The sequence below is a fragment of the Xenopus tropicalis genome, chromosome 1 (assembly GCF_000004195.4).
Source record: "Xenopus tropicalis strain Nigerian chromosome 1, UCB_Xtro_10.0, whole genome shotgun sequence".
Lineage (NCBI taxonomy): Eukaryota > Metazoa > Chordata > Amphibia > Anura > Pipidae > Xenopus > Xenopus tropicalis.
Window position 1 is genome coordinate 101,944,141 of NC_030677.2, and position 17,998 is coordinate 101,962,138.

Here is a 17,998-nt window from a genome sequence, read left to right on the forward strand (position 1 = left end):
AGACTGGGTCCTCTTAGTACCATGGTATAACAAACAAATCAGCAATTCTGTGCCAGGGAAAGCCAATTGAAACATTTGTTCCCCCCCAATGAGTTACCAAGCACCCTTAAATCTGCCCATAACTCTCTAGCTAGTTTAGATGGACGCTTATCTGTGTACCAAATGAATAGAATAGTAATTGGATACACACACCAGTGTAGCCTGACCAATTGTACATACCTAATTCTGGTATCATAGAGTTATACATTTTTACTCCAAGCAGAGGCTCCTGGAGGCCAGCAATCCACATGGGGCAGCCAATCACAGCCCTTATCTGGCATCCCCAAAGATGATTTTTTTTTTTTTTTGGCCATGCTCATGAGTAAAAAAACAAATATATCCCCTCCACGGTTTAAAGAAATTTGGTGATTTCCAAAGCTACCTGTAACCTCTCATATTCTGCATCCACTTGCACACCTTACAGCCACAGCAGGTATCTGGTACCCAAAATAGTTGCTAAGCAACTGATCCCCTAGGTTGGAGGCCATGGAAATGTCTAAAAGTGCTAGCATTGGTGCTTTACAGGCAGAGATTGCTCCTGGGAGGCAGTAGAGTTGGGTGAAGGGAACATTAGGCATTGACTCCCATGTGAAAACCTTGCTATTGGATCAGTACTTTGTGTGTATATTTTGCAATTTCTGTTGCCAGGTTACAGATAAACCCATTTCCCACATCAGAGAAAAACTCTGTCTCAGCTTTTAGAATGCTTGCCCTCTGTGACACAGCTGAGACACAGCTATAAGTAGCATGAATAAGGCAAAGCGGCCATAACAGGGTTGTCCTACATTTGGCAATTTTTCTCTATCCCTGGTAGTCTAAAAAATACCAGTACATTACAGATGTACACATTATCCAGCTACACGGTTCTCTTTGGTTTCCTGGATTGTTTAACGCAACTGATCTGTTTAGCACTAGTGATGTGCAAATCTGTCCCGTTTTACTTTGCCGAAACGTGTCTTTTTGATGCAACCATGACTTTTTCCTCACTTGGCAAATTTTTGCATCCGTTGGTGAAATGCAGCGAAAAGTAAGTTTTGCTCATTACTACTTAGAACATAAATAAAAAACCTTATCCCAGAATAGAATTTCTCCGTCTTTATTTTGCATTTTTCCTATAAAAACTCTTGCAAATTCCCAATATTAAAATAAAAATACAGGACCAAATATCTTTCGTTGATAGCAATACAGTTTCAAAATGTAGATTGGGGTTTCATGACACATTTTGCATAATACAATAATAAATACTTTCTGGACAATGAAACTGTTCCAAGAATGGATTACAGACCCATGGAAGTTCACTTGCTGATATTCTGGGGGGAATACCATTGGGCAGGGTTGCGGGGTTACACTAAACCCTTTTCTGCGGCAGCACTGGCCGCCCAATATATTTCTAACACAGCCTAAATCACAACTACCAAGTTAAAAATGTTTAAAAGCATATCATTTTAGGAACATTACCATGATTTTGCTGTATCGGCACCAGATACTATAAGTAGCTGATACTAATGTGACTTTAAATGAAAAATCCCATGATGCCACCCCCCCCCCCCCCCCACCTTTATACTGCTGCTAACAATACTGAGCTTGGCCTAGGAGTTCAGCAGGCAGATAATCCAGCAACTACTGATATTTAGGAGTGCAATATTCATGGACTCCATGTCTTTTGTGACCAATGACTTGGCAGTGAAATGACATGTATCTTTAAATATTCTTTCTGTACCATTTCTTTGCTTTTCAGCTTTATGTACATTGGATTCTAATCACTCGGATTTACCTGATCCGAAACCGTTAAGCGAACCCCAAGAAAGTACCCTAACTCAGAGTCATTAATGCGCAAGGGTGCAGCTTACAGTGTGCAGAGAACATTCCATCACTACATATTTGCATTCACACCTAGGAACCAAACTGCCATGTTGCTTGACTAGACTGAGGAATTTTGCCTATAAAGCAAAAGAACAGCAGCTAATAGTAAAGACCACAAACATGGACAATCAAATCATCACATCTCTGGAAAATACCCCAAAACCAGTATGTGTCAGTTTGTTGAGCTATTTTCAGTTGTGGTGGGCAGAAATCTAATGGTATATTGTCTCTGCCCTATGAGTAGGGTTCAGTTATTAATGCTAATATGAACAGGAGGAATGTTCTATTCACACAGTATAGTATGAACACACATATTGTCATTTACAGGAAGATAAATGCAGTTTACATTGTGTATATTCCCTTTCGTTTAAACACTGCCGAATTTCCCCCCGTTGTACTGCACTGATATCATTCCATTCATACTGCATATAACAGATGCAAGTGCTTGCAGCCAAGACATGTTCCCCTACGCATCTATGACAAGCCTGGAAAACCTCTACAAGAAGACAAGTTCTCATTGTGGTTCACAATAAATACTGATATCAAGTGAAAAGGAACTTAACACCATAAGGAAGATCCAGACCGTTTGTTTCTATCAGTCTTTTTTCACAAATACAAACGATGTCCAAACTGCGCTATCACTACGGCCATTAGAAAGACCAATGGAGGGAATCCCTTTCAAATGCTCTAGTGATAGGGAGAAGTAGAACTCTAGTGTTTCCTTCAAGCAAGGGAAAGCTCTGTGTAAACTGACATAAAAAACAGGGATGTTAACATCTGAAAACACTTTTACAGTTACAGATGAACATGGAAAAAGCCATTGACGTGAACAGGTTATAAAAAGGCGACAAGCCAAAGCGTTTTGGCTCCTTAAATACATTTGAATTTGGTCCTTGCAGGGACTGATGGGGGCCACAGAGAGTTTGTGTGGGGAGGAAGTAGAAAGAGCAATACAAAAAGAGTTCCTTTAGTGTTTTGCACTTATATGTAAAGACGTTTGTGCACAACTGGAAGAGAATAATGAATAAGTGTGTTGGGAATGAAGTCTGTCTGTTCAATAAAAAGCACTGTAGTGCGGTATATCCTAACCGTTCTGTTGTGGCTTCACAACTGATGAATGGCCCTGCAGCGCTCCATTGCCATCAAGCTGAGTAATTTTTGGAGGCCAGAAATGTAACATCATGAAGCTGGCACCAGGGCAACCAGCAAAATCCTATCTATTTAATTACTATCCAAACCCGCACTTTTAATCTGGCCCCACTGTGAGCAAAATACATCCCCTATACCTTAACACCAGCTGATAGGATATAGGAGCAATTTCATTCATACAGCTGGTAAAGGGAAAACATATAAAATGTCAGCTTCAATGATGGTCGTATCTTAAAAACACTAAAACCTCCACAGTTACCTCCTACTCTTCGCATTTCACATCTTCAGCTCCTTGAAATAAAAAATAGTAGATAAAATTTGAGCATTATTCAAAAGTGAACATACTTAAAAATAAGAAAAAAGAATCCTTGTCCCACCCCCCATCCCTCGGAAACAAAAAAATGAAAACATATGCCGCTTCGGGCCCTCTTATACATAAAATACATACATATATATATATAATATATATACTATACAGCTTACAGATTTGAAATTCCATAATGTTTCGAAAACGATGTTTCATCTCTCACTGGCCACCTAAATATTGTCTCTCACTTGATGAGAAGAAGAGCGAGATGGGAAGTCTGTGGCACAAGGAGGCATAAAGTGTTTCATATCTCCAATCTAGTGCATCCATTACCTATTAGAAACCTTCATTTTTTCCCCTCAAAAAAGTCTCAAAATACAGACATACCTGTATCATAACACATGGGATGCATTTGACCATAGGCTGGACGATAGTAATGCAAAAGGAGTGTCTGTATAGCATGCATGAAAAATATGCATGCTTACATGTGTGTCATATTTCACAGATGAACATGATGGCCATGGGTATTTTTTTCCAACCTTATCTAATAACCTTATCAGTAACTGTGCAAGATTTTTATGATTTACCCCCCAAACAAAAAAAAAAAAAAATCCCTGCATAAGGTGGTAGGGAAGGCAGTTTCTGCAATGTGGCTTTATATCTGTATTTTGAAAGTAGTATAAGCTTAAAAGTTTGCATTAACCCATATGCTCTCTGTGGGAGTAGGGATTTATAAAATCCCATTTGATAAAATGCTGCACACAGGAGTGAAGACATGACTGGAAAAGCCAAGGTGGCTCGGTGGGAGAGATCCTACTGGTTAGAAATGGCTGGTTGATCCCTAAGGCTCTCTTCACTGGGTATCAGGACTAGTTCAAGGAGGACTGGGGAGGAGAATGTCTGAGTGCAATCTGCCCTATGCACAGTGTATCCCTCTCCTTCTTTCCCCCTCTTCTTTGTGGTCATGTGGCTCCAGACTCTAGGTAGCTCTGCAACTTGCGGACTGTAGTTTCATCCAAAGAAAATAAATCAAAGTCAAAAGTTGTGTTGGTGACATTAAAGTGGCCAGTTTCTTCAATGAGGTTGACAATCTAAAAAGAAAAAAGGGTATGAGATAATAAATCGTGGGAGACAATTAGACGATAGGTGTCATTTAGGGCAGTGGCAAACTGGGACATTAGTCGCCCATGTTAAATCCTTACTATTGTGGGCGACTAATCTCCCCGACAAGCCATCCCACCGGCAAGAATGTAAATCACTGGCCAGTGGGATGGCATGTCAGGGAGATAAGTTGCCCGCAATAGTACAGATTTATCGCGGGCGACTAATCTCCCCGTATGCCACTGCCTTTAAGAACAGTGCAGTTTCTACTAGCAACCAGTCAGGTCTTTGTTTTGATTTTCTAACTTGTAGTAATTTGTACTGAAGAAAAAAAACAAAGTAACCTTGAGTTTGGAGTGAAAGGCTGAGAATTGTTCATTTCTGCTTAAAATCCCTTGTACTAAAAGACTACTAAACATGCCAGTACTCTGCATAATCACATTGCAACAGAATGCATAAGAATGATAGCAGTATAAAGAAACAAAATATAGGTTGGGCTTACAGGTTCAGAAACAATCAGATAGATCCCACTAGATTCTGTGACAGACAGGGTATTGATTGCCACACTTTTCCCTCTCCAACACAACAGCAGCCAAAATACCACATGCACAAGCCTTAGATAGTTGAACAGAGCTTTTATGGCATGAACCCACTTGAGGGTATACAGCCTATCCATATGGGTCCTGTCAGGCATATGGCAACTAGAAGCAACAGTTTATTGCTTACCAATAAACATAAACGGAAACTATACACCAGAAAACTGCAGGTCTCTAGAAACATATCACATAAAACAGCCCATATGTTAAAACATTGGTCTCAAAGTGAATCCTTTCTGTAGAAGGGCTTAATAATATTAATAAGTTGCAATTGCCACAGTAAGACAACACTAAAGCTTTAGTGCAGAAGTTTACACTATAAAGGAATACCTCAAACTATGGCTAACTTAATAGAGAAACCGGGTGACCTGTCCTTTTTAACAGAGCATCTGTCTCAAAGACTTGTTGCTTGACTTCCAGGGTGTATTTGCATTTATTTTCTATTCCGATTCAGATTTGTAAACCGCACAAAACCATAAGCAAAATTCCCCCTCAGTGGTAATCAGCAATCTTGGCTTAAACTCCATATTTTAGATCAAACATGTCATACATGGGGATGGAGCTGTTTTCGGGGGCTATAGCCCCCAAACTTCTAGGTTGCAATCACTCAGAAATGACTACAGAAAACCCGAATTGCTGCGCTTTTCTCTCTATATGGGGGTGAAAAACCAACCTGACAACCCAGTGAGTGCAAGTGCAATCAGTGCATTAAAAAATGTGCCATTCCCTGGATATCGATTACCATTTATGGCATAGCAGTTATTAATAATTATAAACTGGCCCTGATATTATACTGAATCAGTAAAAGTCTGTAGGAGGTTCTGGTGGGATGTGCCAGTAAGATAAGAGCAGGGGGTTCTGCCAGTGGTCACAAGACACTGAATACAGGGGAGCCACAGTCCTCTCACCTGCTGTAGGACATTCCTCTCTCGAAGAGCCATCAACCTTCTGTGTAAATCAACCAGTTCATCTGTGTAAGCCTGAAGATAAAGAGGAGCAAACATGTAAAAGAAGGGTTATCATTGACTCATTTACGGTACAGTGCTGTGAAATTATTATTATTTTTTTTTTTTTGTGAATAACAAAAAAATCTCAAGCCAAGGATACAAAATCTTCGAATGAAAAGCTATTCCATAAACAAGAAAGAGACTTTACCTTGTCATACACCCCTTTCTTTAGCATCTTGTCTGATTTAGTGCAAGGCTCGGGACTTCTCCGGCCAGTATTCTGCAGAGAGGAAAGCAGAAAGTTTAAGGTTAAAGTATAAAAAAAATGAATTTGTAGAAAACAGAAAAATCGAGTAAATAGGAAGCAGGCAGGAGTGCAAAAGCTTTGTGTCTGATATGGCACTAAACTCTGTTCATCTGATGGCTTCTAGCCCAGGGAGGGGAAAGGAATACCTTCCTAAGAATCAATTTTAGTGATGGAGGAGGAAAAGTTGTTTTCAGTCATTAAAGACTGGCCTGTCTAATAAATGCCTTTCTGATTAACTGTTAGCATATTTATGCGTTATTTATCTATTAGAAAGTATATTATTTCCTGACAGCTAGGTTTTACAGAATCTATAAGCAGTCAGAATCTTCCTTTGTGTTTATAAATGAATCTCTTTAGAATCAAACGTGATGCTGAGGATCTAGCTTTGAAATGTCATGCCAAATCGGCAGTCTGCTAAATAATGGCATGGCAGTGTGTATACTTAAAGGGCACTGTTTCCCCCACTGGAGGTGCAGGCTAATACAGCCAAAACTGTGGTTGGGGAAACAATATATTTTTAAATGCCCCCCACCAGTGCCCAGCTATTCTGAGACACAAGCATGTAAAATAGACTTTAGTGTCCCAAAATTGCAGATTATGTGTATGTAGGTGATGTCACATGCATGCACAGAATGAGCGTTTCAGAAGGCTCTCTTATAGTAGTTTCCCACAGCCAGAGTGCAAGCTCTATTATCCTGCATCTCTGAAACAAATTTTCCTTTTAACATATAGGCGCCCTTTACCAAAATGAGAATACAATAATGCTTTTAAAAATATTTTCTGAAAAACACTTTTTTCCTTTGTGATGAACCGGATTACCTTGTTATTAGCTGGCGGCATCTTCTGTACAGGGGCTGGACCTCGGCTAGGTGCACAAGAGTCATCACTGCTATCACTGTCACTGTCACTAAGACTCATTCTGTAGGCAAATTTTAAAAAATGCTTGTTATGTTTCATACTCGGAAAGGAACATCTAACAAGTAGTCATTACCTAGGCAAAAATACACAGTAAATACCATTTGAATGTAATGTAGGTGGGTGTAAAGGACAAGGAAAGGTAGAATCACTAGAAGGTACCCCTGGTTGGTGCATTTTTGGAAGAAGAGGAGCGCAGGCCTGTGGTGTCAAGTAAACGAGTTGAAGGTGTCTAACAACTTAACAAACAAGTCACTAGCATATTTAAATGGTAGTACATTTTTACCTGGAATCTCTATTTGACATCTTGTTCTTTAAAACTGCCTCATCTCCACAAGAACTGTCATCATCAGACTCTTCTGACTGGAGATCCTCCACCATTGATCGAAGGGGTCCTAGTTTGAATTATATAAATATGGTAAATTTCTAGCACTTAAGCAGTAGAAAAATGCTTACTGGCAGATTAAATAGGGCAAGAATTTTTTGACATGGGAACTTACAGATATACGATCTATATATAACTGACAGTTAACTGTAGCACCTGCACCATGATATATATTTACCCCCAAAGTGAATAAAACACTGGCTTACCCTGACTGTGGTTCTGAGGAGGTTCAAAGTCAGATTCTGAAGTGGAGTCAGAACTGGAGCTGCTATTAGAAGGGCTAGAGGGGACAGACTGAGAATAAAAAGATGCAGGTGAGAAAAGTTAAATTACAAGAAAGAAAATAAATATATATATACACATACAAACAATATCATTTATTACACAACAAAGTTTCAACTATTTAATACTTTGAATTCTCTCAATCAAGTGCATTACAAGTGCAGGGAACCGAGTTAAATTGGAGAGGTTTCAGATGGTTTTTCAATATTTTAACATGTATAATGGGCATGTACCCTTCTATATAAAACTGATGGGAGTTAAGTCTCACATTTTACATTATAAATGATCAATAAATTATTTTCAGAATATAACAGCTGAAGATAGATGCACATAATTTACCTCTGACTTTGAGGAACCTTCTTCATCAGAGTCTGAATCCTCTGCCTCAGTGGGCTTTTTTGCTTCATTCTCAGTTTTGGGTCTCTCTGGTTTACCGCCAGGCTTTTCCTTTACTGGCTTCTTCTCTGGATATGAAGAAGAAGAGGTCGTAGTAGGATTTGGGGGACCTCTAGGCGAAGTTCCAGAAACGGAAAGTCCTTTGGAAATGCCTTTTTTTGGCTTCTTGCTACTTGATTTGGGGGAGTCTGTGTTGGGTGGCCTCTTGTTGGATGACTTGACATCAGGTGGACCCCCTTTAGGAGACATGTTTTCCAATTTAGGTTCTTTCAGGTTTAGCTTTTGTTCCTTGAATGCAGCTTTAAGAGGGGCTTTTTCTTCCTTGAGTGGCTTGTTCTCAACTGGTTTGCGTGATGAAGAGGAAGATTCCTTGACTTGTTTATTTTGTTCACTTTCTTTGCTTTTGCTTTCTGAATCTTTTCTTGGACGTTCACGATGCTCTTTTGTTACCTTATGGGGTTTTGATATCTTGCCGCTGTCTTTGTTTCCATCCTGCAAAACACAATTGTGTTACAATGCAGCCCATTTTAATACAAAAATGCTTTATGAAAGGCAAAACTAACAAAAAAATAAAAGTAAACAAATGTTTTCTGGAATAAAAACACATTTATACTCAAGTCACCTGTAATGCAAAAATAAATTATATATTTATATCAGTGCAGTGTCTGCACTCCAAAGCTTGTAACTTTGCGGGGTGCACAGCCAAAATTTGAGTATTCAGCAATAAATATTCTGTGGCCGGCATATATTATATATATATATATATATATATATATATATATATAAAAACAAAAGAGGAGCACACCTTATAAATAAAGCAGATGCCCTTGGTGCTGGTCAAACAATTTTGGTAGACAGACAGAGTACCGCACACAAAGGGACTTTATAGAGAAAACAAAAGTATTTATTGAAAAAAATCCGACGTTTCGAGCACCGAACTGTGCTCTTCCTCAGGTTTGTCCCTGAGGAAGAGCACAGTTCGGTGCTCGAAACGTCGGATTTTTTTCAATAAATACTTTTGTTTTCTCTATAAAGTCCCTTTGTGTGCGGTACTCTGTCTGTCTATATATATATATATATATATATATATATATATATATATATATATATATATATTAGCGCTGGCGATTTCTTTCTGTGTTTTGTATATATAATATATATTCTGCACTACAATTGTCTTGACCTAAGTAAATGAATTAGATTTAGCAACATAAAAATATGAATGATTCCAATTGTAAATGGTAGTTAAGTAAATAAAGAGATCATTAACCTTTGAGCCATGAGAAGGTTTAGTCTTTTTTGGGTCAGAAAATGCAGAGAGGGGTATTGTGGGTAGCATAGGATAGTCTGGACTTGGCCTGGAAACTGTTTCTGCGCCCTCTGGCATTACCATTACCTAAAATATACAAAATGGAATGAAATGGTTAGAAAATGAATGGGAGTAGCAAAAGAAATGCACTGTGCACAGTATCTGATTTATTTTGGTGTTTTGCAATGTGCCATTATGTAATATGACGTGCCATGTATACGTGAATGGATGTGTGAATAAATGTGAGTAAAATATGCACCTTTTGCCTAAAAGTAACTACAGCAAAAGTTACTTCTTAAAACTGGATACTGGAAACTGGACAGATGTCCAACTTATTTGTAAGATATTTATATCCTATTGCTTCTTAGGAATAATTGAAGGATGTGAAAAATGTCTGTGTTTACTGTAAACATTATATATAACTGATAATGACAGTAGTCCATATTTCTGGACTCACCCCACCCGCTTTGAGCAACTTCTTACGGAACTCCTTCGTAGGATTGTTGAAGGTCAATTTCTCACAGCGCAGGTGATTTACAGGTGGATTTCCTTCCAAGTTTAGGAAGAGATCATAGGTAAAACAAACTTTTTTAGGTTCCTCCTACAGGGCAACAAGACAAAAAAAAGTAAGCCATAATGCTTTAAAGGGGTTGTTCACCTTGAAGTTAACTTTTTATATGATCTAGACATTGCTATTCTGAGGCAATTTGCAATTGGTTTTCATTTTTTATAGTTTTTCAGTTATTTAGTTTTGTTTAGCAGCTTTCCAGTTTCAGCAGCTATCTTGTTCCTAGGGTCTTGTTTACCTTACCAACCAGGCAGTGGTGTGAATGAGAAACTGGAATATGAATAGAATAGGGACTAAATAGAAAGATAAGGAATAAAAATTAACAATAGAAATAAAATTGTAGCCTCAAAGAGCAAAGACCAATGTGAAAGCTGAAAACATGCAGACAACAAAGACAAATAATTCAATAACTATAAAAAATAAATAAGGAATACCAATTGCAAAGTTGTTAGGAATAGTACATTCTATAAAAGTGAACCACCCCTTTAATATATTCATCATTTTATTCTGCCTGAAAGGGGTGGAGGACATCAAAATCTTTGCACCTGCCTGCCCTCCGGAGTATATAAGGTATCTAATGTATATGGATTGTGTGTGGAGAACTTGGACACTGCTGAACAAAACAGTTTTATATGGAGCTAGTACATTGTCTTATTGCCTGTGTATGTGCCAGATGTTTTAACCCTTTTTGTGCAAGTTCTTTTGAGCTATGCCACACCACAAAGATGAACCTAGAATATATAATATGCCGTGCCTATAAGTTTTGAAATGTTGAGTTCTGTAGGAAAACTCTGTTCTGTCTATATATCTACCACAATCTAAAATATCCACATTTTGTTACCTTATTTTTAAAGTACACCTCAATTGGAAGAATGAAGCCAGCATAACCAGATTCTTCCACTTTGTATGGAGGTTCCTTGCACACTATTTAGAAGAAAAAAAAGGGGGTTAAAAAATACTGTTTATATAGGCAGGGAAATTAAAGTGGAATTGTCTTAAAAACTGAATGTGCTAGCATTTGGATGCATCTTTTCTGCAAGAAGAATTTTGCATTGTTACAAGAGGATGTTTTTTGCCTCAAATCTGATGTACAGCTTAATCTTATAGTTTTGTTATAATTTACCTTTCTTTTGCTTTCCTCTGCCTGCTGTGCATAATACATTCGCCAAGTGAATTGACCCATTGATTTATAGGCTGTTAAATACTCTAAGAATACACAGAGCATGCTCCCAAGCAGACTATTCACATGGCATTGTTCTCTCTGCACTGCTGCTCAGCTATTATTCCACTCTGTAATACAATGTATTCCTTAAATATACAGTTCATACAGTCCATAAATATTTGGACAGACAACTTTTTTCTAATTTTGGTTCTGTACATTACCACAATGAATTTTAAATGTAACAACTCAGATGCAGTTGAAGTGTAGACTTTCAGCTTTAATTCAGTGCAAAATGATTGCATAAAAATATGAGGCCACTAAAGCTTTTTTTTTTTTTTTTAACACAATCCCTTCATTTCAAGGGCTCAAAAGTAATTGGACAAATGAAATAGGCGTGGAGTATGTGGTAGATTTTGCTGTGAACAGACAAAATGCGGTCAAAGGAGCTCTCCATGCAGGTGATAGAAGCCTTCCTTAAGCTGCGAAAACAGAAAAAACCCATCCGAGAAATTGCTACAATATTAGGAGTGGCAAAATCTACAGTTTGGTACATTCTGAGAAAGAAAGAAAGTAAGCACTGCTGAACTTAGCAAAGCAAAAAGACCTGGACGTCCACAGAAAACAACATTGGTGGATGATTGTAAAATTATTTCCATGGTGAAGAGAAACCCCTTCACAACAGCCAACCAAGTGAACAACATGCTCCAGGGGGTAGGCGTATCGATATCCAAGTCTACCATGAAGAGAAGACTGCATAAAAGTAAATACAGAGGGTGCACTGCAAGGTGCAAGCCTCTCATAAGCCTCAAGAATAGAAAGGCTAGATTTGACTTTGCTAAAGAACATCTAAAAAAAAGCCAGCACAGTTTTGGAAAAACATTCTTTGGACAGATGAAGCCAAGATCAACCTATACCAGAATGATGACAAGAAAAAAGTATGGAGAAGGCGTGGAACAGCTCATTATCCAAAGCATACCACATTATCTATGAAACACGGTGGAGGCAGTGTGATGGCTTGGGCGTGCATGGCTGCCAGTGGCATGGGACACTAGTTAATTGATGATGTGACACAGGCCAGAAACAGCCGAATGAATTCTGAGGTGCTCAGAGACATACTGTCTGCTCAAATCTAGCTAAATGCAGTCAAATAGATTGGGCAGCATTTCATGATACAGATGGACAATGATCCACCACACAGCCAAAGCAACCCAGGAGTTTATTAAAGCAAAGAAGTGGAAAATTCTTGAATGGCCTGTCACCTGATCTTAACCAAATTGAGCATGCACTTCACTTGTTGAAGACTAAACTTCAGACAGAAAGGCCCACAAACAAACAGCAACTGAAAGCCGCTGCAGTAAAGGCCTGGCAGAGCATTAAAAAGGAGGAAACCCAGCATCTGGTGATGTCCATGAGTTCAAGACTTCAGGCTATCTTTGCCAGCAAAGGGTTTTCAGCCAAGTATTGGAAATGAACATTTTATTTCCAGTTATTTAATTTGTCCAATTACTTTTGAGCCCCTGAAATGAAGGGATTGTGTTAAAAAAAATGCTTTAGCTGCCTCACATTTTTATGCAATTGTTTTGTTCACCCCGCTGAATTAAAGCTGAAAGTCTGCACCTCAACTGCATCTGAGTTGTTTCATTTAAAATTCATTGTGATAATGTACAGAACCAAAACTAGAAAAAAGTTCTCTGTCCAAATATTTATGGACCTAACTGTATGTTGCTGCAGTGGCACAGAATGCATTGCTATATTGTTACGTGTTTAGACCTTGCTAGCATAAAACAGACCAATAATGATTTGGTTTGTAGCATATATTTTCCAATAGGCGCACCCCCTTGTTAACTGGGCTCAGCTATTTTAAAACTGTTAAACCTTCACAACGTTTTGGGGGAAAATGTAATAATAAGTAACTTTTCAACTTCATTTATTAAAAAATTGTGAATGGGCATAAAGTTTTTTGTAAATCTAAATACAATTGAAAGCTATTCCCTGACTCCTGAAACAACGTTGCAAGCGAGCTAATCTCTAAAGGAGATAATACATCATTGTTGGAACAGGAAATCTAAGAAGATTTTCTGACTTTTAAGGGCTCTGGCACATGGGGAGATTAGTCGCCTGCGACAAATCTCCCTGTTTGCGGGCGACTAATCTCCCCGAAATGCCATCCCACCGGCGAAAATGTAAATTGCCGATGGGATGGCATATGCGGCGGCGCGATTTCAGTGAAATCGCGGAAGTTGCCTTGAGAGGAAACATTTTCGCCGGTGGGATGGCATTTTGGGGAGATTAGTCACCCGCGAACAGGGAGATTTGGCGCGGGCGACTAATCTCCCCGTGTGTCAGAGTCCTAAAGGAAAACTAAAACTTAAAGAAGTTAGAAATTCAGCACAACCCTTTTGCAATGAAGATTTGCTTCTCCAAAGATGCCCCCTTTAGCTCCAAAACTTATTTTCTATTGATTCACAGGACATGCTCTCAGTTATCTAAGCTTATGGACCAATGTGCAATATTCTGTATATATAGAATATAAATGTCACAATACAAGGTTGATTAATACTTCATTCAGATAGTAAATAATTCTGATTTACATTACATGGCAGAACTGAAACCAATACAATTAGCATCACAATGTAAAAATCAACCCTGTAGCATTAGCTTCTATGGGGTACTCGTGTGACAACTTTAAAGGCCTGGATTATGACTGTTATAGCCGATGCAGTAAGTTCAGTACATAAAATATGGTATTTCTAGACATATTCTTTTCAAGGGTTTAGTTTTCCTTAAAGGCTTATAATGAATTTAAAGGAGACATATCCTATAAAATTAAGAATGTACCAGTGAATTATACTCCTCTAAATATAGAAGGATTGTGCTTAAAAAGTTGTGTTTCTGACTGATTTATTGAGAAATTCCACAAACCGCACTAGCCCCACCCATCTGTTCCATTTCCTGCTGCTTGAATTCTCTGGATGTGGAGAGGAGCCAGCCGCTCTGAGTACACTGCACTGTAGGATAGGAACCAATCAGCAGCTAGGCTGACCTGATAGGGAACTGAAGTCTATCTGTGCTTGTGTGAGTGCAGGGCTGTGATTAGCTATCCCCCTCCTGCTGTGCTTCTGGCAGGGACTGTTAGGACACGCCCACCCCTCATTTCAAACACAGACAGAAGTGATAGGATCTATAGGGAGCTCCAATAAAGGGTCCATTTTTTACAGATAGGATTAATGTTTAGCCCAAAGTGAAACCAGCACCATATATTATTCATAATTGCCTACAATATTAGGGTTTTTCCCATTTATCCAATATGTCTCCTTTAAAGACTTGTTTGCACCTTCCAAGGAATGCATATTTGTTATGATATCATATACATATGATCTGTTGTATGATCAGACAGGAAGTACTTAATTAAATCTTGCATAACTAACTTACCTCTCTTGGGTCTATTAAAGCTATCATGCAACCTGAACACCACCTTTTCCACAAAATGCTGTATGTCATACTGGTCTGGACCACGGACAAACACCATCCAGTCGTGAGTAAAACCTTCTGTGGTGGGTTTTTTCCTCAGCTGAGCACGATGACCCAGCTCCAGCTTCACCTGCACAGTGCACTGTGGAGATAGTATTAGACTATGTAATGAATTTTACTGTTCTTTTAACACCTAACGTTCAATCAAACACCACATTACATTTAAACAAATAAATAAATCTGTGACTTTAAGCATATATTTTACTTGGTGAAGACAGTCATAAATAATATAAATACTACATATGCTGATGGTAATTTAGAAAAAAATCCTCTGCTGTATCCTAGCTATTCCTTGTCCTTTACACTGGATTATTGCATAAAAATAAATGATGCTTCAAGAATAACCCCTTTAGACACTTTAAACCCTAATAGACCTTGTTTCTGTTTCAAATGTTGTGCGCTTCTGTTAATCTCCCGCTAGTCCTGTTAAAAGAAAGCTATACCCCCAAACAATGTAGGTCTAAAAAAATACAAATGTACTAAAAAACCATCACATGTATCTAGCTGCTGTCAAGCTATTAACTGTTTATTGGTTGCCTTTGGAGAAAGACTGAGCTGAGCCAGCTAACCAACTCACTGAGGTCTGGATTCTCTTCCTTAAAAACTTGTGTCAAACCCTTGCAGCCATGTGCGCCAAGTGAGACTCCAAGTTCAATAAGTTTAAAAGGTAAGTCCCAATACCTTACTTCTAGCATCAACTCTTTGTTTTACAAGTCAGTACTTATGTCTCAAATCTAAAGCTGGCCATACACGCACCGATACTATCGTACGAAACCTAGTTTCGTACGATATTTGGTGCGTGTATGGCATGTCGGCGAGTCGACCGATATCGCAGGAAGCTGCTGATATCGGACGACTCGCTGATCGGCCAGGTTAGAAAATTTTGATCGGGCGCCTTAGAAGGCGCCTGACCAAAATCTGCCGTCAGGGCTGAATCGGCAGAACGAGGTAGAAATCCTATTGTTTCTACCTCCTTATCTGCTGTTTCAGCCCTGACTGTGTGTGGCGGATCTGACGATGTTTTGTGCGACTGATGGTCGCACGAAACATCGTCAGATCGCCACGTGTATGGCCAGCTTAAAGGTAATCCAACTAGCAAGACAGCACTGCTTACATGTCATTTAACTGTAACCCATGCAGCCCTGCAAAGCACATTTATTAGGATAAAGGCATGCAAAGCAATTTTAAGAACTGTTTTTAAGTAGCTCAAAAGCAAAGTGCCAAAATGTCAGACACTGAACTCCTTCCATAGACCAGCACTGATAACACACACAGGTGCTTGAGTTAATACTTATCTGGCCACAGCTACCTAGAAAGCTGGATTGTGCTACTTTAAAATTTGGTACTCAGAGCACCCCATGTGGGATTTTTCAGGTGATCTTATAAACTTGATCAACACCACCTCTCTCACACTGCTGGATAGCAGTTTCCACCTCCGGCACATATGGTTGCCTCTTTCTGCCACTCAGTGCTCACTTCTCTGTGGTAAGCATCATCCCATTCTGTTTCTGTGCAGTATTTCATAAAAGCAAATTTATGAAGGGGCAGTTTGCCACAGCACAACAGTGGAAAACTCTACAGGTCTCTATCTTTATAGGAACTGTTCTTTCACCTTTAAAAAAATAAACCTGTTGGTCTGTCACTCCATGTTTATCATTTTACTGTTTGATGTTAACTTCCCAAAAAGTCAGAGCAAATCTGTTAGTAACTTTTTTGGTGGTCTGTTTGACATGGATCTAAAGGTTGTGTAGCTCAGTACATATCTCTCTCACTTAGTGCTCATCTGTCCATCTTTTGGTCTTGGTCGGTCAATCCATTATCTCCTTTTGCCAGCTTCACTCCCTCTGCTTCACTCTTGCTCAGCACCCACCTATCTTTCACTTTTAGTCAGTATCAACTGACATCTCTGAATTTACTCTGTTTCAGTATTCCCAGTTTTTCTCTCTCTCTCAGTCCACATCTTTCTGTCACTTTGTCACCTACAAAACGTTCTCAATTATCTGAGGGACCACACAAATCTCTCTCATGCTACCTCTACTTCCTGCTCAGTACCACCTCTTAAATCTGACAGTAACCAAGCCTCTCTCTTTGCTCTGTACACAACTGTACTTTAACTGCTCACTTGTTATCCTTAGGTCTCTTAATTGTATAGTAATTGACACCCACTATAAAATCCCAATTATTAGTAACATTTCATTCTGAGAGCTGCCTCCTCTGCGGAGTAAGCAAGACAAGGGAGCTCTGTAATTACAGATCTACCCCTACCAGTAGCCATCTCTCTCAGCCAGTCAGTAAAGACCTGTCACACCCATTTAGTACCTACCCTTTCTTTATGGCCCACTGCCACTTGACTCCAAGTGCATCTACACACCCCATTCATTCTTCCTTGTTCCTCAATAACCACCTGACCATGCCCTCTGTATCCTACCCTCAGGTGCCCACATCAGAATACCCGACTGCATCTTTTTCTGTTGTCTTCAAAATGGCAAAACTACTTTGACATTCTATGGCAAACCATTTGTTCACCTATCATACCAGAATAATACTTTATGCTGGCTCTATTTAACACTCGCTCACTATACTATACACCTATCTCACAGCCCACTTACTTATTTTGCTCTGTATTTCTTGATAAACAGAAACCACATCTCAGTTATCAGCAGACACATCACTTTCAGTCTCAAGCCCAAATCTCTATTCTTGCCTCTTTTCTTTCTCACATCACAGAAACCCACCCCCTTCCTACTCTATTGCTAACACGAAATCCTCTCGGTCTGTTGACAAAGTGTAACTTCTTTGTTCCAAACTCTTGCCCCCATTACAACCCCCCATAACTGTTTATACCTAATTGTCTCGACCTATTAATTTCTCTTAGGAGCTGGTTCCCTTTCATATGTGCTTAAATGTCTCTCCCTCTCATTACCTGAATGCTTTCGATTTTCAGTGCCTCATGTCATATAACCACATCTCAGTCAGTGATTAGCTGGCTCCGTACCTCTCTGCATACCGCCTGTCTTTACTCCTTTCTAGACATCTCTTTATCTGTACCTGGCAGTCTCTATTAGTACCTGGCTGTCCATGTCTCTCCTCTCTGACCGTCTTTTTCCCTCCTCCTTGGCCTTTTACTGCCTCAACGACCTC

The 17,998-nt window shown here is 39.2% G+C and overlaps 1 protein-coding gene across 2 annotated transcripts; it reads right to left on the minus strand.

Moving 5' to 3' along the window:
- Positions 1-1,113: 1,113 nt before the first annotated feature.
- Positions 1,114-17,998, minus strand: mllt1 (myeloid/lymphoid or mixed-lineage leukemia; translocated to, 1). Of its 2 annotated transcripts, none has more exons than XM_012956816.3 (12): positions 17,781-17,887; positions 14,759-14,939; positions 11,006-11,088; positions 10,054-10,197; positions 9,558-9,683; positions 8,231-8,779; positions 7,816-7,903; positions 7,511-7,619; positions 7,129-7,228; positions 6,211-6,282; positions 5,964-6,035; positions 1,114-4,449 (listed from the first exon to the last, which is right to left on the minus strand). In XM_012956816.3, the coding sequence occupies exons 2-12, from the start codon at positions 14,853-14,855 to the stop codon at positions 4,321-4,323; spliced, it is 1,569 nt and encodes a 522-aa protein (XP_012812270.1). In that variant the 5' UTR covers positions 14,856-14,939; positions 17,781-17,887; the 3' UTR covers positions 1,114-4,320.